Below are 14,128 nucleotides of genomic sequence, written 5' to 3' on the forward strand. Positions count from 1 at the left end.
GGTTGAGTTTTAGGTCCTAGAACCCAGAATCTCTGAGAGAATTTTGTGTAGATGGAACACATGTTAGATGACTTGTTAGGTTTGTTAAGGTTAATTTTTACCTGAAATTTAAAAAGTACTGCAAAATCCAAGAAAGTCACGTAAGTGTTCCATGTGGCTGTAAGGTTGAGTGATAACTCAAGGCAGCCATTCTCTGGGGTTTTCGTAAGAACATTGCTCCCATTCAACATGTGCACTGTCTGTGCTCACCCTTTCTTTCTTTTCTAGAACACTTTCGTGGCATGTAAAGTATATCATTCAATGGGTTTAAGGCCATTCATAAGGCTGTGCAGCGCCCACAGTGGAGCAAGCACCTCATGCTGTCACACTGAAAGTAGACCTCCTGCCTTTTTCTTTACAGATGCGCCTCCCTGTGTACCCTCTGTGTCACTGTGGGTGCTCTAACTCCTAGTATTTTGCTCTGCTCTGCTTAGGAACTTCTGGCCCTCAAACTTAAGGTACAGGATGTAATCCTCCCCTGCTTGCTTCCTGTCTACTTTCAAGATAAGCAGGTGTATCTTTTTCCTTTTAAAGGTTATGATAGTAATCCTTCATAGGTAGTAAATAAATATGTAAAAATTATAGAAATGGTGAAAATACTACATTTACTTAGTGGTCTTTGGCCTGAATTTCTTATTTCCTCTTCAGGTAATAAGTGGAAGTCCAGTCCTTCTCTCTTCTTGCCTGAGATTTTATTTCTCAATATTTTTTCTCTTCTCAGCTTGTTCTAGTATAAGGCCTTTAGTACTTTCCTTCTTAGACATTTCCCAGTGTGAAAATTGAACCTGTCTGACTGGTAGGTGCTTACCCCTTTTCAGATGGTGATGTGTAGTTCTGTGAGGCTTTGCCCCGCCTAAGCATTTGAGCACTCTGTAGTAAACGGCAGATTCCTGGAGAATAGGAACTATCTTACTTCATACTTAAATTCTTCTTACCATTTCGTATGAGAAACCTATCACAAAGTCTACGCTTTGTAATTCCTTGTGGCATGACTATTAAGGTTTCTATGAAGGTATGGTGTTTAAAGCGGACTTTAAACTTTTCTTAACCTAGTTTAAAATAAAATGTGATCATATCATGCCTTATGTTTATAAGATCTGGATCTAACTTCAATTTTTATTTAAAAATGATTTTTCAGCACCTTGTCCTTGGGTGCTTTCGTGCTAAAAATTGCAGGTTTCAACATTGTGACAAAGACTATGGCTCGCAGCGCTCGAAGTTTGCACTGTCTGGCTCTTTATAGAAAGCATGTGCTCACCTCGAATCTAAGCAGTTCTCCCATTTGTCTTTTCTGACCCTGCTTATTTGTCAGTATCTTGCTTTGATCCCTTAAGATTTTTGTTATACAATACTATATTAACTTCTTACTGAAACCTTTTCTTGTAGGGTTTTTCTTCCTCCTTGCCTTGTAAGAGTTTCCAGAGTGACCTAACATGATTGTTTCGCAGTTTTTTATTTATTTATTTATTTATTGGTACTAAGGATTCAACTTGGGTCTATGTGCTTGCACAGCAGGCGGCAAAACCACAGAGCTAAATCCCCGGCCCTGTTTCGCACTGTTTTTAAACTGAGAATTCTGGAATGCAAGACCTGTGGCTAACAGACACTCCTCATGGCAGTGTTGTCTACAAACTCATCACTTTGTCTACTTCTCTACTAAATTGTCTCCCTTTAATTGTCTTATTTGAATATAGTTGTTAAATTTTTGTATCCCCAGAGGATTAGCACATTTGTTGGATAATCATAGATTAAAATGAAATTATATTTTAGTATTATTTATAGTTGTATTTACTTATATAATCTTACATGAAATTAAATTTATTATTGGCATATGGACTATATAATTTAAATTTTGTTTCTCTTTATTGGAGAAAAGTAAAATATACTCAAATAATGTTATTTTCTTTTTTATCTTTTTGGTACCGGGGATCGAACTTGGGACCTTGCGCTTGCACAGCAGGCACCGGAACCACTGAGCTAAATCCCCAGCCCAAATAATGTTATTTTCTTAAAGGTCAAACTTAATGAAGCAGAAAAAAAATACAAGGATATTCAGGATAAACTGGAAAAGATTAGTCAAGAGACAAATGCACGAGCACCAGAATGTATGGCATTAAAAGCAGATGTCACTGCTAAGAAAAGGGACTATAATGAAGCTGAGGTGAGAGAAACTTCAAGCCTGGAGGATTAAAAACTGCAGAGTGAATTTGTACAGAGTGCTCATCTGTCATTAAAAGTAGTGGTTTTATACCTGGGTTGAATTCTTGCTCACCCAATTTTAAAAATGTAGTTATTCCAAGTGGTCATACTCATCCTCTAATTTGAAAAATCGTAAAAGTGGGCTTGAATGGGATAATTCTTTTTTCATTTTACGGAAGGTATAACTAATTTTTTTTAGGTTTTATATAACCGTTCCCTAAATGAATATAAAGCATTAAAGAAAGATGACGAGCAGCTTTGTAAAAGAATTGAGGAACTTAAAAAAAGGTAGGATAGTTACTTTGCAATTTTCACAATTCATTTTGTATTAAAGAAATCTAGTAAGTGGAGTATACTGATACATGCTTTTTAAATGTTAGCTTTTAAAATTTAACATTTTAAAATTTTATATTATTTACTGTTAGTGCTGATCAATTTTTGGAAACAGAACGGTTGGAAAGGCAAAAAAAAATATGTTGGTTAAAAGAGAGATTAAAGGCCTTTCAGGACCAAGAAAATTCAGTCAGTCAAGAGATGGAGCAGTTTCAGCAGGCCACAGAAAAGGGCAGAGAAGAATACGCCCGGATTAGGTAAGTCTTAGCATCTGATAAATTTTTTTTTCAATTACTATTTGAACTTGCATATAGTTTTGCTTGGAATGTGAAGAGAAAGCATGGGTTTTTGTTTCTTCTACAAGGGATCTTTTAAAATCATTGTCAATGCTTACCTTATGCTTGTGTGTTTGGACAGTTTCTGGGGTTCCCTGCTCATCACTATTTTCATACTGAGGTTAGAGAACTACTGGCTTATTTTTGTCTGATAACAATTATTTTCAGATAAAGATTCTGTTTTTAGTTTTTAGAGTAGCTGGATCATTCTTTGGTATGCAGGTATTAGGGTATACTAACGAATATTTCTACGTAACTCACCTCTTCTGTTTTTCTACTTTGGTTTTTTTAGGAGAGAAGAATTAGATGTGAAGCATGCACTGAACTATAATCAGAGGCAACTGAAAGAATTAAAAGATAGTAAAACTGATCGACTAAAACGATTTGGTCCTCATGTTCCAGCTCTTCTGGAAGCAATAGATGATGCTTACCGACGGGGATATTTTACCCATAAACCTGTAGGCCCTTTAGGTATTTGTCATGGTTTACTGAAGGTGAAGTAAACATTAGGGATAAATTTTATTTTCAGGAAACAGTCTACTGAATCTAGTTATAGTAATGTATGTAATCTTTAATTGTACATATTTTTTAAAACAATGCTAAAATCACTTTAAACTTTGTAGTCCTTTTGAACTTATGAAGCACAAAACACTCAAAGGAAAAGTAATTATAGAGTTAAATCATTTGGTTCTCATTTTTCTCCTGAATGAATAAATTAATTTGAATAGAATTACTCAGATATTGAATGGGATCAAGATACAGTGAAAAGAACATTCATCTGAATTTTATGTAGCCTTTATAAAATGACTTTTAATTCTTAGGTTTTATTTTGACTGGACAACATGATTTCCAAATCATCTTTCAGTCCTAAAATCTGTAGCTATTGAATTATGTTTATACATACATGTGACCTTTTTTTTTTAAGTTTTTAATCAGATTCTCCTGGGGAGTTATCTCTAATTCGGTGCATCACTAGGTAATAATGATGCTATAAATACCTTTAATTACTAAATTGCATTTAATGATGGCAGTAATGTCTCTTAACACATTCATGATGGGGCCATAATTGATACGTCTTGGTGCCTGGTGGCTCTGAACCACCGGTGGTACATGTGCAACTGTCCCATTGGGTGATGCAAGTCGTCTGATGGGTTAGTCGCACATGTACCACCAGTGTTTCAAGCTGGTGGGAATGTGTTAAATGATAGGCACCTGTACACTGGGATCCATTTTACTGAATGAATTTTCCCCCATCTTGAAATCTAAAATTGCATTAATTGGTTTTCTAGAAAATGATAGTAAATCTTTTGGCTTGGTTTCAGAACATTAATGAGAAGCTTGAATGGTATAAACTTACATAGCAAAGCTACTTAACTGCTCATGTACATTGGAGTGGAACAATTTTTTTTCACAGAATTTTGTGGCTATTTTCCCATGTGTATCTAGTGGATAGGCAGGGATTTTTAACTCAGTGAAAATGAGATCTGTAACATCATTTGAACTACTTAACACAAAAATATCGTTGTTGCTTAATGAACTGTTATGAAAAGGAATATATTAATATTTCCAAATAAAAAGAGCCCTTCTTTATGATTTTTTGTCATTTTCAGGAGCTTGCATTCATCTTCGGGATCCTGAGCTTGCCTTGGCTGTTGAATCCTGCTTGAAAGGGCTTCTTCAAGCCTACTGCTGCCATAATCATGCTGATGAAAGAGTCCTTCAGGCATTAATGAAAAGATTTTATTCTCCTGGGACCTCACGGCCACAGATAATAGTTTCTGAATTTCAGAATGAGATATATGATGTAAGACACAGGTAATCCAATTAAAATACTATTTCTGGTTTTGCTTAATCATGTGTAAGGTTGGAAAAAATTAAAAGACTTCATGTTAACTGTATCTATAGTCCTGTAAAATTTCATTAAGCCACTTTGATTTTAGTCTGAGCATTCTAGGCATTGGAGAAATGTAGAAAAGAGGTTCTTATCTAAGAACTTTGAGGTTTTTAACGTAAGTTCTGTTGTGGGAAGATGATTCAAAGAACCAGCTATACTGTAGCATAGAAATTACACTGATAAAGGAAACGATACAGACCTAGCCAAATGGGGACAGAGGTCCTGAGGAAGAACATTGGCACTTACTACCTACAATTAAATTCTCAAAATACTTTTACAAAATGCACAGAGAGCTTTGTTTTCTTAGATGACCCTAACAGACTTTTCCAAGGGCTCAATCTCCAGACTGATTTGTTGGGTAACTACTGGCTGAATCCTACTTTGGAAGTCGATGTCCATGAGCCACAGGCATTGGTGCGTGCCTGTTGTCCCAGCTGCTCAGGAGGCAGAGGGGTTTTGAGTCCAGAGGTTCAACCCCAGCCTGTGCACACATAGCCAGACTCTCTCAAAAAATTAAACTTTTTATCTATTCCTAGATCACATTGTAAAATTTCTCTTCTATTTCCAGTTTTTTCCTATGAATTCTATTTTTGCTTTTTTTAGAGAAAAATTAAGTTGGAAGCTATGTCCTTTGTATTTGAGTAAATTTGTATGCAGACAGTGTCTTTCTAAGATTTCTTTGTGGCGTTGATAAATTACATCGTAAGATGCAGGCGTGGTTCAGAGGAGGGAGTTGCTAACTCATGAAACGTGATGGAAAACACGGTTGATTGTTTAAATTGTAAAATGTACTGCAGTGAAAGACACACTGTTATTAATTTCCTCACAATATTCCAACTTTGAATGCACTTATCTCATCGTTCTTGCCACTCTTTGAAGCCATTCTGGAGTCCTTCTTCATGAATGCCTTTAGTTGTGCTGTTGTGCTGGGAGGCATCGATATCCCTAGTCGATTCACACAGTTCCCCTTTCGTGGACAGTATGGCTTTGGGAAAAAGCCGGAGTCACACAGGGCAAGACCTGGTGAATAAAGGGGATGAGGACACATTATGATGTTTTTGTTTGACAGAAATTGCTGTACACATTTGATCAGTGGGGAGAGCAGAAAATAAGATGAACGCTTACATTTTTAAAATTTATTACAGGAAGCAACACCTTGCCATTAACCCCCCCCCCCCATTGCTCCTTGCTTTGAACACATCCCATTGTTTTTGGCAGTACATCCTAATCGTTCACCGTATTCTCTAGATCACCCCTTGTGGTAGGTAGTTGATGAGGAACCATCAGTCTTCTAAGCAACAGAAAAGGTTAACTGCCTTCGGGGCAAGTAAAATTATGTGAAGGATGCACGGAGCCATGACAGTCTTAAGTTATTGTGCAAAAAACATCATTTGCAGTTTGGATAAGGAATCGAATAAAAGATATTCAGGGCCTAATAAAACTTATTAATTGAATGTAAAGAAGAAAGAATCAAGTATGTCCTCTGGGTTTCTGGCTAGAGTAGCTAATGCGTATACCATCAATTGATTTAGCAGAAGTAGAAGGAAAGAAAAGTAGATTCATCAAAAGTGAGTGAAATCCTGTTTTGAAAGTGTTGATTTTTTTTTTTAGCTTTTAGGCTAGAGATAAGTATTTTCGAGTTAGGGGTAAAATGTTTTCTCTCTCCGCATGAGAATTTGATCTGTGTTTATTTTCAGCTTTGATCCCAGGCTTCTGAAACAAGTGAAAATGAAATTTCAGTTGTGTTAACAAATGGCTGTGGTGAAAGTGACCCCTGGTGGAAAGGCCTGCAGAGGCATGCTGCTTACCTTGTGGTAGCTGGGAAGCAGTGAAGGGAGGTACACCCTCTCACATCTCACCCTCAGGGACTTGCCTCTTCCAGCCAGTCCCTGCGTCCAGCAGCAAGTCAGCTATAGGCCCGCATAATCCATGACCTTCCGGAAGTCTCACCTGAGAGGGCACGAGGCTCTTGGGGAGACATCTAGATCTAAACCACAACACCAGCCTACGTGATTTCCAGTCACTTAGCAGTGTAACTGTAACCCCTGTGAAGGGGCACAACGGTGAACTAAGTTGGTGAGGCACGGAGTCCATTAACGTGGAAGTATGGGAGTTCATGTGCTGAGAATGAGGGCCTAAGGAGTTGAGTAGCAGGTTTGGGAGTTACTCTGTAATGGTGTAGATCAGCTGCCAAGAACCAGTGAGGAAGCGGACTCAAAGCCAGCTTAGCCTACAGAAATGTATAGAGGCTGCTAGATAGTTTACTAATCATGTAGGTTTACCCATAGATGCCAGCGTTCTGTTGGGTTAGTACTGCAGTAGTTTTTAGAGAGCAGAGTGGGTATGACAGAGGAGAGGAGGAGAGCAGTTAAGATGCTGTTGAGAGAGTGTTTGAAAGAGAATGAGTCTTTGGAAGATAGGAAGTTATGGTAAGACTGAAAAATTTAAAGGCTTTTGGGATCTGATCCAGATTCTGATGACGGCAAAATTCATGTTTTGGCTTCAAGAGTATCACTGAAGCACACAGTCATTGGAGTAGAAGTTAAGATTCTAAGCATTTTGCCTGTTGATGATATGGACAAGAGTGTCTTGTGTATTCGGTGAATTTTAGCTGCATTACATATTTTGAAGGGGTGATTTTTGTGTGTGTGAAAAACTAAATTGTGGTTAAAATGCTAAATTTAAAAATCAGACGTTATTTTAATGTAAAAAAGAACAATGAAATACTACAGTCATAGTTTGATTCTTGACTGCTTTAAAAAGTTGCCGTATTTGGTACACACATATTGTGACACATTCAGTTCTCGTGGTTTGCTTGGTACTCTGTGCAAGTTAGAACTTGTGGGTGTCGATTGCCTCGTGACTCGCTACTCTCATCCCAGCTCAGATAGTTTGTTTAGTGCTCATTGTACCTCCCAGAACCAATTAAGAAGTATGGAGATAGCACTGTGTTAGTGTAGATGGATAGGACTGGTTTCCTTCATTTACAGTTACACTAGGTAACCTCAACAGAGAGTCCTAGAAATGTGCCTAGCACTCAGGGAGGTGGTCAGGAAATGTACTCTCTTTTCTGTTAAGATGGCCATTTCCTCCCTGTAGAAGTAGAGGCGGTAGAACTGCTTACCTTGTGTTCCCCACTCTAACTGTGGCTCCATCTGCACTCTTGCCTTCTCAGTAAAGACATGTTCTTTCTAAGGCTCTTCTGCTTGTCTTGTGAATTACATACTTTCTTGCCTGATCATGAATCATTTTAAAAGTCTCTCCTGAGCCTCAGGCTTTCCTGTTCCATTGACTTCTCTCCACCTTAAATAGGCAAGGCCAAACTCTTGCAAAGGATCCTGTGCATTCGCTTCTTTCTGTTGTCCTGGAATGTGTGTATGTTTTTGTAGATATGTTCACTTTCTCTTAAGCACTAGGTACTATTAGATACACTTTAAAACCATGATTCCTTTTGTTTTTATGACAGCATTTTCTGGGTTCTCCTATACTTTCCATGTTTCTCAGCCTATTTTGTGGGGTTTTCATTTCTTACTCCTTTTGTTGCAGTGCTCTTTATCTCTTCTTTATTCTTATATTTGGAGCCTTTTAAAAGTGTGATAAATTTTAAGCACTTTTTTCCTAAGCTTAAATTCAGTTGTGTCCTTTTTCCTTCTGTGTGGCTTTTAGAAATCAAATGTTTCAAGTGATTTTTAAAAAAGCTTCAGTAGGGTCATAAAATAATTTTTTCCTGGAACTCCTCTTACCAGTGAAGCTTCTTCTTTTCCCCCAGATTTTATGTGTAGTTTTCCTTTGCTCCTGTGTTTTCTTTGGGCTTTCTACTTGATTTGGTGAACCTACATCATATTATCCTCTCCTTGTCTCCTGACACTGATACCTCATTGCTAAAATTCTGTCTTTGAATATTTCTAGACTGATTTTATAGCATCTCCTAACTTATAATTATTTATGATAAGCTAATTATAGTGTGACCCAGTACGAAGTCAATCTTGACAGATAGCAAGAAGATATGGCTGTGTCTTGGTGCTTGAGAGCAAGCTAGTAGTAGCAGCTCCGTAGAACGATGACCACGTGCCTGCCCAGATGTCACTGGAATCTTCTCCCTCCTCCCCTACCTTTCTGTTCTCTTTCCTTTGTCTGCTCATTTCCTGTTTTGTTTCCCTGACACTGTTCCCTGATCTTTTCTACTCGTTTTGACTTCCACTTGAACTGTATCCTAGGAGGCCATTTTAGCTGTTACTCTCTCATTTCTGTGTTTCGTTTTATGGGAATACTCTTCAACAGAGCTGTCTGTGTCTCCCAATCTCTCTCTTTCCCTCTTTTCTTGAACCTACTCCTGCCTTGACTTTTTATCACATACCAAAATCGCACTTGTCAGGGTGACAGCAGTCCCCACACTGCCCCGCTTAATAGTCAGCCCTTACTGTTCACTGACCATAGCTCCCTAAATATTTGACCCTGGTGATGATTTTATTCTTCCTGAAATATGTTTGCACTTGGCTCCAGGGACCACGTTCTTCTGATCTACCTTTTCCTCAGAAGTTCTTTCTCAGTGCCTTTTTCTTCTTTCTCTTCACCTCTGACTGTACCAGTACTCCTGACCTCTGCTTAGTGCTTACTTCCTCCTCAGGTGAACTCTCCAGTTTCATGGCTTTAAAAACAGATCATATACTCATGATTACCAAGGTACATCACTACTCACTCGACTCCTTCTTCTGAACTCTAGAATATAATATACTCTTTTCCACTTAAATGTCTAATAGGCATTCGAAACCTAAGAAATCTAAAAGCTAAACTCCAAATTTCCACCCCAGAACCCACCCCTGTTATCTTTTCCATCTTCATTTATTTGATGAAGCCAAACCCATTGGTCTACTTGACTCCACATACCTGTTGGCATACTCTAAAAATAGCTCCAGGATCTGACACCTGTGGCTTCCATTCTGGTTCAAGCCTCCTTCATGTTTCACTTGAGTAGTGAAATTGATAGGCTGATTTTCCTGCTTCTGGGTCACTACAACCACAGTCTTAGTTTAGGCAGCAACATTCAGGTGGGTCCTGTCACCACTCCATAGAAAGCACCCCAGACTACCTCAGGACCCTCTATTGTGGCCCTGCCTGCCACCCCTGATCTGTCTTCCACCTTCTGTGCTGTTCTCTCTCTACAAGGGTTGCCCTCACTGCTCAGTCCACCCCAGCACTCTGGCTGGCTGGTTTCATTCATGTCCTTTCAGGGCCTTTGCAGTTGCTCTTCCCCCAAAATCTCCCATCTCCTTAGTGTCTCCCCAGTCACATTAATGAGGCTTTCCCCTTTTTGTGTGTGAAAAAACAATATATCCTACTTTTGCCTTTTTCTTGTAATAAAATGGAAGTTCCATGAGGACAATTGACAGTCTGTTTTCTTTATGGCTCTCTCTGTTCTCTGGAACAGCACCTAGTACCTGATAGATACCCTGTAAATACTTGTTGAATTAATGCATGAATAAGTACAGTACATACACAGTACACAAAGGTATTTTCCTTGTTTTGGAATTCTAGGACTAAGAAAGCACTAAGAGTGCTTCCTCTATTACCCCTCAGGCCTTTGTTGCTCCTATACCTACTGTTCTTAGCACATGCATTTTTATTTTGTTTTATTTTATTTTTTTGTTACTGGGCATGGAACTCAGGACCTCGTGCTTGCCAGGTAAGTGTTGTGCTACTGAGCTACGTCCCCGGCCCAGTGTATCCATTTTTAGGTAGTGCTTTTAATAGTACTTGTTTAACTTTTTAATTGAAAGACTGAATCTCTCTTTAAGGAGCCCACATTTCAATTTATAATATCTTTTCTTTCTTTCTCTGTTGATAATAAACGTTACGTAGGTTTTTCTTGTTTCGTATCAGTGAGGTAGTAGTTCAGCTATTTAAAGTATATTTTATTTGACTTTTATGTTTATGACTGCAGTATGAGATTTAAGGAAATTATAACTTTAAATTGTAAATAACCTATTACACATTTTAAATGTTATCAGATACTTTATATTGTCTTATAATCCTATCCAGTAAAATATATACAAACAACTTTTGTTTATATATCTTTATAATTAAAGTTTGGTAAGTTAAGCCCTTTTTTTTGTTTCTTAGAGCTGTTCATCATCCAGAGTTTCCAACAGTGCTGACAGCATTAGAAATAGACAATGCAGTTGTTGCAAATAGCCTGATTGACATGAGAAACATAGAGACTGTGCTGCTAATCAAGGCAAGACTAAATGCTTTCTATAAATGGGTTATTTTTAAATTTTCAAAACAAGATGGTTTTATAAATTTACTCCTTTTCAACATGAAGTTATTGATAAAACCATTGTAGTTTACTTCATAGAAAAACCTACAGGATAATATAGAGCTGGTTGGGTTGTGTTTTCTTTCCCAGGGGACCTGACAAGTTTAGGCTACTCTTTGTAAAATAATTACACAAATGTATATTATTCTCTTGGTGCATATTGCTATATTGCTGTACATTTTTTTTTTTTTTTTTGGATATGGTCTCACTGTGTAGTTCAGGTTGCTCTTGAATTCACTATGTGGCCCAGGCTGACTGGCCTTCAACTCGCATCAGTCTTCCTGCCTCAGCCTCCCAAGTGCTGGGATTACAGGCATGTGCCACCATGCCTGGCTGGTTTTTTCTTTTCTTTTCTTTTTTTTTTGGTACCAGGGATCAAACTCAGGACTGGCTGGTTTATTCTTTATTGGCTGTCAAATCCCTTTTTTATTTGTCCTTATTGATAATACATATTATTATTGTCTTAGTTACTTTTCTGGTTTCCAAGACAAAATATCCAACACCCAAAGTAAAAGGAGGGAAGGTTTGTTTGGCTCACAGTCAGTCTGTAGTTGGCTGGCTCCAAGGCAGAGTGGCCTGGCAGAGGAGCGTCACGGGGAGAAACAATTCATGGCAAAGCAGGGCAGGCACAGGGTAGCCAGCAGTGAAGTAGCAAGCAGCAAGTAACGGCAGCAGCCCTCTTTCTGTCTTTTATATTCTATCCAGGCTGGATGACCTTAGGGTGGGGAGCGCTCACACCTAGGGTGAGCCTTTCCATTTTCCACACCCGGAACTATGCCAAACCAGTCAGTGGACTAATTTAGTGATCACACACCCTTGATCCCAGCATCACCTGCTCTAGATCCAACCACTTCTGAAAAGCCCCACCTATGGGCTTTGGGGGGACATCTAGGTATAAGCCGTAACAATTATTATACCTCCTAAATGAAATACTTGACGTTTATGAATTCTCTTTTTTGTAACTTTATGCTGTATAAAATAAATCTTTACTTAAGATCTGGGTATGTACTTTTATGTACTTTTGAGGCCAGATTACTATATTCTGTTTCATCATTTGGCATAAATTTACTGAGCAGGATACAAGGAACTCCAAAACAAGTCTAGAATCAAGACAACATAATAAAAGTCTAGTTTTCTCATTAATGGAAACTGAAAAGGTCTTGATAATACAAATGTGTGTATGCAAGGTCATACTGTAATTATTTGTGAGTTTGGCACTTGTGTTGTAGAAGAGTACTTGAAAGTAAATAATGTTGTAATGATCAGGAGGGTGACTAGGCCCTGACTAACCCTAATCCACCTTTTACTTTCTCCAGTTCTTAGTTTTCCTGGCCTTCTCTTACTGGGATTTGCTAGTCACACATATCTTTTCTGTGGTGTAAAAGTCATTTAGAAAAAATATTGTCTGTATGAACTTGTCTAAAGTAAATATATTTATGTAAGAAGTTACTTAAAAAAAATTTTCATGTTTAGTGAGTAGTAATACTAAAATTTAAAAATAAGGCAACCAGTTTGTCAAGAAGCATCATATACTGAGTTTTAAAGAATAGTTTTAATTCTTTGAATCTCGAGACTTAATTCTTACATTTAAGTTAGTAGAATTTTCTTATTTGAATATTTAAGTAAGAATGCTTGAGTTATTTTAAATAATGACTTAATATTTCAAAATTGTGTCCATTGGAAATGCTTTCACATTGTTTCAGAAATGTATTTTTGTCCCTCTTCTAGAGTAATGCTGTAGCTCGTGCAGTAATGCAGTCCCAACAGCCACCCAAAAATTGTAGAGAAGCTTTTACCGCTGATGGTGATCAGGTTTTTGCAGGACGTTACTATTCATCAGAAAATACAAGGCCTAAGTTCCTAAGCAGAGATGTGGATTCTGAAATAAGGTTGGAAACAAGTCTAGCTTTACTATATTTTTCCTATTGCTTCTTTTGGGCTCCTGTCTCCTTTGTATCACTCAGTTATTTCAGTGAAGAAGTGTGAGTAATTTATCTCATTGTTTGGTCCTAAAAGATCATTTAGTTAAATGTGGAACTGTAGGTTAACAGGTACTTTCCATTTTGCCAGCAGCATTCGGGTTTGAGAATAGAAAATGTATTTCCTTGACCAGCTCGCCTACATATTGGTACCTGTGTACAAGGAGAAGAAGCCAACTCAGAATGTGAATGAGCTACATCACTGTGCTCAGTGCTGAGCTGAGCTGTTAAGTTCTCAGTGAGGATCCAGTGTGCTGCTAGGTTACAGCTCAAGCTCCCTATCCTGTGTCTGGCAGGTACTTTGGGTTGTACTTTCAGAACCATCATCAACACGATTAGAACATATGCCTAGGACAACAGCTGCTAGTAAAAGAGACTCGTTGAGAAGTTAAACAAAAAACTAGTAATGTATTTAATGATATTCAAGAGTATGCAAAAAGAATATTTGATATTGTAAAATACATAATTTCTCAACTAATTGTGAATTTCTGAGTGGACCTGAATTAATAACTTAAAAGATTGTTACCAAAACATAGAACTTCAGTAAAAGAAATATCTAAGAAAATAGAGCAAAAGTAAACATATTCTAAATGACTTGTCTAAATGTGTAGGGGAAATGAGAATTTTGTTAAGATAGGTTTATTATTTTCAAGTAATATTGGTCATTTTCATGTGATTTATGAGTGCAGCATAAAATAACTACTGGAAAGGTTTCAGCAACAGGAAAAAAGTTGAATGATGAGCAGTTTGGTTATCATGGCACATGATTTTGCTAATCCCAGTACAATTTGCGGTTATGAAAGTATACATAATGTAGAATCAAGCTCTCAGAACACTGCTGCAGTTCGTGATTTTTGAACTGTAACGTTTTATTTTGTAAAGTATGTTTTTGAAATTTTATTTCATTTTCATTCACTTTCATTCATTCCCTCAAACCGTAAGTATTTAATGTTTACCTAATGTGCCAGGCACTCATTTAGGTACATGGCACAGCTGGAAACTAAGTGCAAAACTTTTTCTCCTGGAGCTCAGG

General features: G+C 37.6%; 1 protein-coding gene across 5 annotated transcripts in view; it reads left to right on the top strand.

Moving 5' to 3' along the window:
* Smc6 (structural maintenance of chromosomes 6) overlaps positions 1-14,128 on the top strand; it is a 77,286-nt gene that overhangs the window by 31,464 nt on the left and 31,694 nt on the right. For all 5 annotated transcript variants that reach the window (XM_087216677.1, XM_087216675.1, XM_087216678.1 and 2 more), the window contains 7 exons: positions 2,054-2,200; positions 2,438-2,526; positions 2,664-2,828; positions 3,199-3,377; positions 4,517-4,721; positions 10,921-11,035; positions 12,845-13,005. In XM_087216677.1, the coding sequence (XP_087072803.1) occupies positions 2,054-2,200; positions 2,438-2,526; positions 2,664-2,828; positions 3,199-3,377; positions 4,517-4,721; positions 10,921-11,035; positions 12,845-13,005 (1,061 nt within the window). The remainder of the gene's footprint in view (positions 1-2,053; positions 2,201-2,437; positions 2,527-2,663; positions 2,829-3,198; positions 3,378-4,516; positions 4,722-10,920; positions 11,036-12,844; positions 13,006-14,128) is intronic.

This window comes from Heterocephalus glaber, unplaced genomic scaffold (genome assembly GCF_053883595.1).
Source record: "Heterocephalus glaber isolate CG9 unplaced genomic scaffold, H.glaber_assembly_v1.0 deba00001457, whole genome shotgun sequence".
Classification (NCBI taxonomy): Eukaryota; Metazoa; Chordata; class Mammalia; order Rodentia; family Bathyergidae; genus Heterocephalus; species Heterocephalus glaber.